Raw genomic sequence first — 11,513 nt, forward strand, 5'->3', positions numbered from 1 at the left:
CCGCGTTAGGAAGGTTGAGAACTATTGCTCTAGGTGACTATTTGCAGTCTATAAGTCTGCTCACCTGTTTTCCATGGGCTCCACTCCTTGCCAGTCTTATGAAGAGCACAGTACTTTCCCAAGTCATTTATTAAACCACAATTTAAAGTACTTTAGTTTACTTTTTTTTTCTTGGTTGGTTTTTTTTTGTTTTGCGGGAAGGGAGGTTTTGAGGGAGGATTTCTCTGTTTAACAGTCCTGGCTATCCTGGAACTCAGTTTGTACACCAGGCTAGCCTTGAACTCACAGAGATCCACCTACCTCAGCCTCCCAAGTGCTGGGATTAAAGGTGTGCGCCACCACTGCCTAGTTTATTCCACTTCTTTTCAGGTTTGTGCAAACTATAACCCAATCTGGTCCCTAACCTCATAAATAATGTTCTGTTGACTGATAGTCACTTCATTTATTGTTTGTTTGTTTTATGTATAGCCTTGGCCAGCCTAAAACCAGTTATGTAGACCAGGTTGGTCTCAAACTCAGAAATCTACCTGCCTCTCCCTCCTGAGTGCTGGAATCACAGGTATGTGCTACCAAGCCTGGCTTGCTTCCTTTCAGTCACCATGCTGAATGGCTGTAATGTGATAGGGCTATAATTCTAAAATACTTAATGTCTGGACCTTATTTTATGGGTATTAGTATTTTGTCTGTATGTTTATCTGTAACAATTGTGTGCCTGGTGCCTGAAGAGACCAGAAAAAGGTGTTAGGTTCTCTGGAACTGGAGTTAGAAGTCGTTGTGAATTACCATGTAGATGTTGGGACACAAACCCCAGACTTCTGGAGGAGCAGCAAGTGCTTTGAACTGCTGAGCCATCTCTCTAGCCCCATTGTCTGAATGTTTGCAAAAAAGAAGAAAAAAAAAGTTTTCCTGACTGTGGATCAGTACACAAACAACACAGACAGCACACCTGTTTTTTAATTTTGGGTTTTTTTGGGGGGGGGAGGGGAGGCTTGGTTTTAAGATTTATTTATTTATTATATATACAGTATTCTGCTTGCATGTATGCCTGCAGGCCAGAGAGGGCACCAGATCTCATTACAGATGGTAGTGAGCCACCATGTGGTTGCTGGGAACTGAACTCAGGACCTGTGGAAAGGCAGCCAGGGCTCGTAACCTCGGAGCCATCTCTCCACCTCCCAACAAACAGCACACTTTTCCCTGACCTTGGGTGACTTCACATTTGAGTCTCAGTGCCGTGACTAGGCTACAGATGTGAAAGAAGGAAAGAAGCCATACTATACTAAGCCTTGCTTAATGATGGTCTGCTCACATCTGAGATTCCTAGCTAAGCCCACAGCACTCAGCAAACTTGCAGAGGTGCACGTGCCGTCAGACTGTAGCCCCTTGATTGTTCTCTGTGAAGAGGCCCATATCACATGCTCAGGTTGTCCTGCTGTTTGCATACACGTGAAGCCAGAGTGGTTGTCTGAAACAGTTATCTAACTAAATACCCAAGAAAGGGAGGAATCGGGTTCCAAGAGGCCTCCCCACCTAAGAACCCTCTTCTGTTGGCAGTCTGCCTGCTTTAACTCAGAGTTGATCTTCATGTTGCCACTTATGGCAAAATTTCTGCACCAACTTTTCTTTTGAGCCTTGGTTCGATTTCTGCACTTTGCTGATCTTGCTTTTATAGTGATAAAGCTCAGTCCTGAATTCTGGGGAGGGCCCTATTTATCCCATCTGTGGTCACACTGGTTAACTGTACTAACTTAATCAGCACAGTTAGCTTTACTATAGTTACATATAATAAACGGTAAATTAATCCTTGAATATACCTGACAGCGTTTCCCTGCCCGTTGTCTAATCTGTGCAGCAATCAGAGTCATCCAGACAGTCAACCGCTGAAGAACGAACATGAAGAGGAGCTTGTCAAAGAAAGACTTGCTAAAGTATGGCTTTGTTTACACAAATTTCTTCCATGAGAATTGCTTTTATACATAACATCCACGGTTATTTATTTTAGGAACCATTTTGCTTTTGAAATTATTACCTTTGCTGTGTTCCCACTGATTATCGGGATATTTACCATCAGTATTAATATGTAACCGAGAAGTAAAGGTGTCTGTCAGCCAGGCCTGGTGCGGTTCCAGTACTTGGGAGACTGGAAGATGGTGTCTGCCCTTGTGTTTCTACACAAGCACTACGTTTCCCATGCACGGTTATCTGCGTAGAACCGAGTGTGGCGTCTTTTGTGCACAGTGCGGGAATGCTGGTGAACCAGTGTCCTTTGTGTATCCATATGGGATTGTGGGAGTGGACATTGGCTTGATTTTATTAGCACTAAGGAAAACTGACTTGTTCCTCTCCAATCTTCTTTTTAGTAAAGGTATTAAAGAACCTAACTATCTTTTCTTTTTTTAAATTATAGAATAAACTTATTGAAGAAATGCTGAAGATGAGAACAGAGTAAGTGTGCTCTTTTATAGTTCAAATCTTTCTTTCTTTTTTTAGTATTTCTAAATTCTATTATGGGGGAGTGCATACACGCTGTGCCGTGTGTGTGTGTGTGTGGAGGTTTGGGGACAAATGGGCAAGTTGGTTCTCTTCTTCCACATAGGTCATCAGGCCTGTACAGAAAGTGTTCTGCCTGCTAAGCCGTCCTGCCAGGCCTACTTCTTTGTTGTTTTTAATTTCATGTGTATGGATGTTTTGCTTTGCCTTGTGTATGATGTGTGTGTGTGCCTGGTACCTGCAGAGACCAGAAGGGGGCAGCAGATCCCCTAGAACTGGAATTGCCACAGCGTTGTCAACCATCCTGTGGGTGAAATTCTCCTCTAAAGGAAAAGATACATCCATAAAATAACTTACTCCCTTCTGTGGTATATGTGAATATAATTGGTGTTTATCAGTCTTCCCCCCCACCCCCCCACCCCGAGACAGCGTTTCTCTGTGTAGCTATGGAGCTTGTCCTGGAACTTGCTCTGTAGACCAGGCTGGTCCCAAACTCACAGAGATTCGCCTGCCTCTACCTCCCAAGTGCTGGGATTAAAGGCGTGCACCACCACTGCCCTAGTCTTCTTTTTTGTTTTGTTTTGTTTTTTGTTTTTTTTTTGTTTTTCGAGACAGGGTTTCCCTGTAGTTTCTAGAGCCTGTCCTGGAACTAGCTCTTGTAGACCAGGCTGGCCTCGAACTCAGAGATCCGCCTGCCTCTGCCTCCCGAGTGCTGGGATTAAAGGCGTGCGCCACCACCGACGGCTCAAAGTCTTTTTTTTAAATAAGATTTTATTTTATATGCATGTGTTTGTGTATGGGTATGCACACATGCATGCAGTCGCCTGCAGAGACCAGAAGAGAATATCGGATCCCCTGCAGCTAGTTAGAGGCAGATGTGACCTGCCCTTTATGGTGCTTGGAACTGAACTGCAGGTCTCTTCCAGAACAAGTGCTCTTAACTGCTCAGCTGTGTCTCTAACCCCAGTCTTTGATCAATAAGCTTTTCATGTAAAGCCACTTTTAACAGCAACAAAAATGTGTATGAGCAATCTTTAGTTTTCTTGAGGTCCTCATGGACAGTTAAGAGCAGTTTTTACAGGCTTCTAGCAAATAGTGGTTAAGCTGGCATACAGGGTAGTGAACACTCTAAATAAGTTTGTAAAACAACAGCCAATTTAGATATATCCTTTGGGACCTTGCCACTGTATGGCATGTATTTCTCGTGGTGACAGAAGTCCTCAGGGATATGGGGTCCTTGAAGCATACAGAGCACACATCGTGTTGTGGGCATCCACACAACACATTTTCTTAAGTGCTACTGAGAACCAGATATCAAACGGTGGTGGCATGGGCAGGAAATATTTGATTTCATGTGGTTGGGACTTGGTGATACCATCAGGAACTGAGACCTTCCTCATTGTGCTTTTGGTACTACTGGCTACAATATACCCTATTGCAGTTCCAACATCCTGTCTTCATAGGGTGGTGGTGGCTGCTGCTTCTTTTTTTTTTTTTCTTTTTTTAGCGAGGTCTCATCTTTTAGCCCTTGCTGTCCTGGAATTCATTTTGTAGGCCAGACATCCTCAGGGCTTTGAAAACCAGTGTCCAGCAAGAAGACAGAGCTCACCATGCTCAGCTTAGGCCAGCATCGTCCTCTGCTGGGAAATGGATGGGCCAGTGTTCTCTTCCCTCATAAACAAGCCAGATGTCTCCATGTATTTTGATACATTACTGACAAAAGGAAGAAAAAAGGCTTTATTTTGATTTACGGTTCCAGAGGGATCCAGACCATCATGGTGGGGAATGGCACAGGGGCAAGAGTAGGAAGCTAGCCGTCATACTGCATTGGTAATCAGGAATCAGGGAGAAAACAGGAAGTATGGCTGGGCAGTAAAACTTGATGGTGCACACCTTTAATCCTGGCACTCAGAAGGCAGAGACAGGTAGGTCTCGAGTTCAAGACTATCCTGGGCTGCATTGTAAGTTCCATGACAACCAGGGCTACATAGAGAGGCCCTGCCTCAAATAAAACAAAAACCCTCAAGACATGGGCCTTAGAGGGATGTACTTCCTCCAGAAAGTCTCCACTGCCTTCCAAAATAGCACCAGTCTGCTAGGAACCCGGTATTAAAAATGCATGAGCCCTAGGGAACTACACATTCAAGCCACAACACAGTAAGGTGGGCGGGAGCAGCATCTGAGCTTTTTATTCAACCAGAGCAGAGACAGAGCTCTTCCTGCATTGTCTCTGAGGGTATGGCTGAACACGTTCTGGAAACATTGCCTAGACTGAGCGGCCTATGGAGAGGTTTGGATCCTGTGTGTCACCTCCTCCATCAGTCAGCATACATTCCACATGCATTGTAGCACACAGTGTTTCCAACAGAAAGTGTGTAAGACTGAAACACTCTTATAAAGTAGGTGAAAACCTATCCTTTTTCATTGAAATGGGTAAGGTACACACCCCTGATGCCAGAACTAATTAATGTTCCATTAATTAGTCTGGGGCTTGGTTTTTAAATCAGAAATCATTATTCTGAGATTGGAGACACTTAAAGCCTACAGACTGTAATGATACTTCATTTCCATCTCCATGTGGGCAAGCAAAGTTTCACACTAAATTTTTATGATTAAAAATGTGAAGCCTGTCATTGTGGAATATGCCTATAATCCCAGACTTGGGTAAGGGAAGTAGGGTCATCCTCAGCTACGTAGTGACTTTGAGGACAACCTGAGCTACACAACAGTGTGACTCCAAATAATAAATAAAATGGTTTGAAGAGTTTTTCTCAGGATTAAAACATTGACCTAACAAAGCAATCACATCTGATATTCAGTACTATCCCCCTACTGTGTTGAGGAAGGTGGAGCCCAGGGCCTGAGCCATTGTCAGGAAAGCATTTGCCACCTAGGTCCACCCCAGTTCTAGCCTTTTTGTTTGTTTGTTTCAAGAGAGGGTTTTCTCTGTGTAATCTTGGCTGTCCTGGAACTTGCTCTGTAGACCAAGCTGGCCTTGTATTCTGCCTCGGGAGTGCTCGGATTTAAAGGTGTACACCACCACCCAGCAAGCCTGTCTTCTTTTGCCAGCTATACAGGAGTCTTGAAGAAATCAAAATTCTGAACTTAGAAGGAAAAACCTAGTTTGAGTCCTGTTTTATAACTATATTTTCTTGCAATACTGTTAGTAATGCTATTCTTCCAGGCTAGAAGAAGTCCAAAGTGCCCTTCAGAGTAAGGAGAAGGTCTGCCACAGAATGGGTGAGGAGATTGAGCGAACCAGAACTTTGGAGTCTAGAGCATTTCAGGAAAAGGAGCAGCTGCGGTCAAAACTGGAAGAAATGTATGAAGAAAGAGAGAGAACCTCCCAGGTGTGTCGGGTTGTCCACGCTAGGTAGAATACTTGAGTAAACAGAATTAACAAAACACATCCGTGGTTCAGTTTCTCTGGTGTGCAGAAGGCCCACAGAAGCTTGGCCCGCACTCTGTTGGTGCTGGTGAGAGGGTGTGCATAGTGTGATCTTCCCGTCCTTGGGTTGACAGGAGATGGAGATGCTGAGAAAGCAACTCGAGTATCTTGCTGAGGAAAACGGAAAATTGATAGGTCATCGAAACCTACATCAGAAGATCCAGTACGTAGTGCGTCTCAAGAAGGAAAATGTCAGGCTTGCTGAGGTAAACTGGAAACTACTCTAAGTAAATTTATGGTGGTTTAAAAGTGAGTATTTTAGTAAAATAAATTGGTCATTGCTATTTTACTTTTTTGTGTTTTGAGACAGGGTCACACTCTAATCACACAGGTGCTAGATTTTTACTTAATATTCACAAACTAAATATTGTAGCTTTAATTTGAATATATACTGAAGTCAAGAAAATAGCTTCTATCAATTAGAAACTTAATTTTCTTTTTTTTTAAATTACAGGAGACAGAAAAGTTGCGTGCTGAAAATGTGTTTTTGAAAGAAAAGAAAAAGAATGAATTCTAAGGCTCCTAGCCAGCTCCCTAGAATCACGTTGTTTAGACTGGTTCTTTAAAAGTGAAAGACTTTCATTATAAACCACCGTGTATAGTGGCCCTCAGTATTGTGGTGGATATTCTACATGCAAACAACAGACTGTTAAGTGGGTAACAGTGCACTTCCAGGTTTCCAGTCACTGTAAGTTCTGGAAGACCCTTTAAAATAACCTACAGCTGAGGTTTCTGGTGAATGTTGGCCAAGTCCTTTTCTCCTTGGATTCACCTTTGATAAACCTGATGTGAATTTGACAGCTGGCTGATTTTATAGAAAACTTGTTCCTATACGTTTGTTTGTTTCTTTGTTTGTTTGTTTGTTTTTTATAACTATTGTCATGAGCATTTTATACATGTCTAATTTTTTTCTACAGTCAAATAAATTTTTTCAAAAACAAGTTTTAAAAAATTGTAAATAAATATTTTGCCTACATGTATGTACCTGTACCACATGTGTGCCTGATATCCTTGGAGGTCAGAAGAGGGTGCCAGATCTCCTGGAACTAGTTACTGATAACTGAGCCACCTGTGGGTGCTGGGAACCAAACCCAGGCCCTCTGCAGGAACAAGTGCTCTTAACCTCTGGGCTAACTCTCAAGCCCTAGTTGTGAGTTTTTTGACCAGGATCATAGGGTTTCGTGTAATCCAGGTTTACCTTGATCTCACTATGTAGGCAAAGATGCCCGTGAACTCTTGATCCTCCTGCTTCTACCTCCAAAGTTTGAGGACTTTAGGTATGCACATCACACCCAGATTGTTAGCTAGGTTTTGACACTGGATACACAAATAATAACCAAGTCAAACCACTAGCTTTACCTGGGCTTAATTTGCTTGAAATCCCTGATTCTGGAGGCCACACGGCTATTTCTCTACACCTCACACATCAGACGCCAACAGCTGTCTGCCTTACTCTTTCTGCTAAAAGCACAGTGTTACTTACCTTCCTAATCTTGGGATGAAGACCATGACAGAAACAGCTTAGATCGGTTTTAGCTTCTCTTGCCCGTTGCCACAGCGTAAGATCTCTCCACCATCAAGAGGAACAGTACAACAAGGCCTCTGCATGTCAACTTCCTTCGCTGCAAATGAAATTTATATCACATACAACTACCTGGGATAATTTGTGCTTTTTATTTAAGATTTATTTTTATATGTGTAACTGTTCAGGTATGAGTACATGAGTAAAGGTGCCCATGGAGGCCAGAAAAGGCACTGGGTCTCCTGGAGCTCTGAAGTTGTAGGAGCTGTGAGGTTGTGAGCTGCCTAAACTGGTGGCTGGGATCCGAATTGCTAAGCCATTTCTCCAGCACCCAAAACTCCAGCCCCTTATTTCCAGCACAAAACTACCTGCATGAGGAACAATGGGGCATGTTAAGAAAGTCCGTGGAAATAACGTGCTGAACCAGAAGTGAAATGCGTAGCCCAGGCTGCTCTGTCACTCACAGAGATCCATCCGCCCCTGCCTCCTGAGGTGCGCCCCCCCGCCCCGCCTCCACCCACCCCTGCCTCCTGAGGTGCGCCCCCCCTCCACCCACCCCTGCCTCCTGAGGTGCGGGCCCCCCCCCCGCCTCCACCCACCCCTGCCTCCCGAGGTGCGCCCCCCCCCTCCACCCACCCCTGCCTCCCGAGGTGCGCCCCCCCTCCATCCGCCCCTGCCTCCCGAGGTGCGCCCCCGCCTGGCCCACTTTATACGCCTCTAAAGCACTTTGGGGTTTTGTTTTGTTTTTAAGGAAATGTACCTGCAACATACACTGTCATGGATTGAACTCGGGATTCTCCATGTGTTAGGGAAGCACTAACTTAGGTCCCCAACCCTCCTTTTATAAGAAAACATCTTTTTGAGATAGTCTCAAAAAGTCTTTGGCTAGCCTAGTTCTTGCTATGTTGTCCAGGCTGGCCTCAAACTCACGACAATCCTGCCTCGGCCTCTGTAGTGTTGGATTTCAGGCCTGTGCCACCAACCACGCCAGGCTGCCCCATCCCTCTTACGTGAGACTGGTTGTCCAGGATTGCCATTAACTTGTAATATTACTGACAGTAGATGACGCGTTTTAGTTTTTTTGATAACTTTCCATGAATTTTGAAGTGACTGTGGTTCTGGTGGTTGACAAACCAAAGCGATCAACAAACGACGCTTTTCTTGGCACTTTCCCCAAACTCTTCTGTCTCAAGCTGCACGCCTCCAGATCTGTCCCCTGCATCCACGAGGGGGCAAGAGCTGGAAACATTTTGTTTGGTTTGGTTTTGGTTTTGCTCTGTATATCCTGTCCTGGAACTCACTCTGTAGACCAGGCCGGCCTCGAACTCACAGAGATCCGCCTGCCTCTGCCTCCCGAGTGCTGGGATTAAAGGCGTGCGCCACCACGCATCTTTAGGGTGCACATTGGCTTCAGGACCTGCAGAGCCCCATCCATGCCAAGGGGAAGGAGGTATGGAACTGCAGACCACCCCGTCATCCCCTGGGCTGCAGGGGTCTTTCGGGATCGGGGTGACTTCCGCACTGTGACAGATTCGCCTCTGCAGCAGATTCGTCTCACAGCAGCAGGTTCCCCTCCGTGGCGCACGGTGCTCACTGGCAGATTCGCCTCGCTCCGCCTCCTCCATGCTCGGCCTTGGCTCCGCCCTCGCCGGGCTCATAAGGCTCGGCTGTGGCGGGCGCAGCGGGCCTCATGGCGGCCTCAGGTGCAGCCGTATCTGCAGCCGCCTACCCCGACTCCCCCGTGGAGCTCCCCGCTCGCCTCCGGGCCGGCGCCATGCGGAGCCGCTTCTGGGGCGTGCTCAACTGTCTGTGCGCCGGCGCGTTCGGGGCCCTGGCGGCCGCCGCCGCCAAGCTGGCCTTCGGCGGGCAGGTGTGGGTCGGGGCGGGCGGACGGCGGGCGGGGCGGGGAGGAGGGCGAGGAGGGGGCCCGGGGGAGTACGCCCGCACCACCTCTCCCTGCAAGCCCCGTGCACCCCTGAGCCCTGCCCGACCCGGCACGGGACTCCTAGGGTGAGGTAGCCGGTGGCCCACCTCGTCCAGCCTCTGGCCGCAGCCCTGACTACGCCCCTAGGGGGGTGGGCTGCCGGCCCTCTCCTCTGTCCCGACCTCAATAGGGGACCGCTTGTTTCTTTTAAGATTCCTGGCGATTTAGAACCAACCGAGTTGCAGTTGCCAGGCTTGAAGCGCACCTCCCTTTGGGTGTGCAGATGTGCCCAAGTGGTCCAGCGTGAAATGAAGGGCTCTAGACTAGGGAAATTTTTCTTACTCTTTCCAGTAGCGATCAGACTTTGGTTATCCATTGTGCAAGCAGGTTGCCCTTGGCTCTGACGATGATGCACTTTTGTAAGTCACCTCTTTCCAAGACACTACTAGGCTGCCAGAAATTTGAGGTCCACACGAAAGAAAACTATGCCCCTTTCCTAGAGGCAGGTACCTCACTCTCTGTCCACAAGGTCTAGTATCCTTTGCAGGAGGCATCTAAAGATCCCCCGGGCTTTTAAGGTTCTGCCCTTGGTGGTTGTGGCTTCAGTGACCCTCTCTCCTGCAGGTGAATATTGGCTTGTGTGTCTTAGGCATTATTGCCATGGCAAGCACCAATTCTCTGATGTGGACCTTCTTTAGCCGGGGCCTCAGTTTCTCTATGTCTTCAGCCATTGCATCTGTCACAGTGACATGTTCGAACATACTCAGCTCGGTGAGTAGCCTGGTGACCTTGTTCTTACTCATGTTCTGGGTGAGTTGTCCTTGGGGAAACCCCCTGCTTGCTTGGGCTCAAGAAAGGACAGGAAGTCAAGCAGAGGTTGGACTCGCCAGTCTAGGAACAGCTAGACCTGGAGAGCTTAGGTAGGGATGAAATCTGAGTGTCATTCTGGGATCACACCAGCCATGTGAAGTCCCTTGGCGTGTCTCTCGTAAGTCTGGGGCAGAGAGGGGACTGGTCAAGATTCCCTGTATAAGCCCAAGGCCAACAAGGTGGAGCAGACACGGCAGTCCTGAAGTGGAAGGAACATGGCCTAGCTTGCTTTTATGGTTACTGGCCCCACCTGCTGGCCTGTTGGGCCCCGTTGCTCAGTCGGGGTAGCCCCTGACTTCCACAGAGGAGACGGAAGAACGTGGATTGATGTGATGAATGACGGTGGTAGTTGGAGGTGCAGCAGCAGACCTGGGCGTCTGGCCACCGCTGAGGAACGGTAGAGCCCGCCGGAGGAGGCCAGGTCCCTTACACCTGTCTCTCCCACAGGCCATCTTAGGCTACGTGCTGTACGGAGAGTGCCAGGAGGTCTTGTGGTGGGGAGGGGTGTTCCTCATCCTCTGTGGGCTCACCCTCATCCACAGGACGCTCCCACCCACCTGGGAGGCAAGCAAGCAGCAGTGACTGTGAAGGAGACCAGGATGTCCAGCCAGGGGTTGGCAAGTAGGACTGCCTCCAGGGTGGCCTGGGAGTGCCGCCTTTGACTGTCGGCCGCAAGGAGATGCCCGACCAACCTCAGGCCTCTGGCCAGCTCACAGCCTGGAGTGTTGGAGCATTAGCTCCTGTCAGATGACAATAACCACCACAGCATGAGGCCCAAGCCCTTCCGTGTCGGTACAGGGCTCCGATTCTGTGCTCCAGGACTGCCATGATGAGCCCTGGAAGACTGTTGGTTATGATCCTCCTACCTGACCATGACCCTTCATAGACCCCGGAGTCGGCAGCTGGCGGGACGTCCTGACGGAAGAAAAGCAAGCAGACTTGTAAAGTGTCGGGTAGTCTGTCCACGCCTATGAATCCGCATCAAAGGAAGGAAACTTGGGCTAATAAATCCTACTTTGTAAGATAAAGGTACTAGGTGTGGAATCTTAATTCTTTCCAATTGTAGCCAGGTAGCTGAGTTCTCAGAATTGGGGTAGTGGAATAGTACTCACGGAGACTGTGTGCCCCTGCCTCCATCTCCAGCTCCGCCCTTGTGGTTCCCTCCTGAGCCAGGACCCAGAAAATGAAGGTTCTCTCCCCTGCTCGTGCGCGCAGGTGACGGCGTACTGACACGGTTTTACTGCGTCTGCCAGCCGGGA

The 11,513-nt window shown here is 47.8% G+C and overlaps 2 protein-coding genes and 1 long non-coding RNA gene across 3 annotated transcripts in view; 2 read left to right on the forward strand and 1 right to left on the reverse strand.

Annotated features, from left to right (window-relative positions):
* The window catches only part of Kif15 (kinesin family member 15), a 55,739-nt gene extending 48,915 nt beyond the window's left edge, over nt 1-6,824 (forward strand). The window contains 5 exon segments of the mRNA XM_038323023.1: nt 1,853-1,928; nt 2,408-2,445; nt 5,675-5,840; nt 6,013-6,144; nt 6,393-6,824. Of these exon segments, the coding sequence (XP_038178951.1) occupies nt 1,853-1,928; nt 2,408-2,445; nt 5,675-5,840; nt 6,013-6,144; nt 6,393-6,455 (475 nt within the window). The 3' untranslated portion in view covers nt 6,456-6,824.
* LOC119809854 lies at nt 5,634-8,591 on the reverse strand. Its single transcript, XR_005284679.1, has 3 exons — nt 8,471-8,591; nt 7,422-7,560; nt 5,634-6,049 (listed from the first exon to the last, which is right to left on the reverse strand). It is a non-coding gene; the product is annotated as an uncharacterized LOC119809854 (long non-coding RNA).
* A 513-nt stretch (nt 8,592-9,104) lies between these two features.
* On the forward strand, nt 9,105-11,282 carry Tmem42 (transmembrane protein 42). The gene is made up of 3 exons (XM_038323229.2): nt 9,105-9,330; nt 10,009-10,155; nt 10,702-11,282. The coding sequence occupies exons 1-3, from the start codon at nt 9,151-9,153 to the stop codon at nt 10,834-10,836; spliced, it is 462 nt and encodes a 153-aa protein (XP_038179157.1). The 5' UTR covers nt 9,105-9,150; the 3' UTR covers nt 10,837-11,282.
* The last annotated feature ends 231 nt before the right edge of the window (nt 11,283-11,513 follow it).

This window comes from Arvicola amphibius, chromosome 3 (genome assembly GCF_903992535.2).
Source record: "Arvicola amphibius chromosome 3, mArvAmp1.2, whole genome shotgun sequence".
Taxonomy (NCBI): domain Eukaryota; kingdom Metazoa; phylum Chordata; class Mammalia; order Rodentia; family Cricetidae; genus Arvicola; species Arvicola amphibius.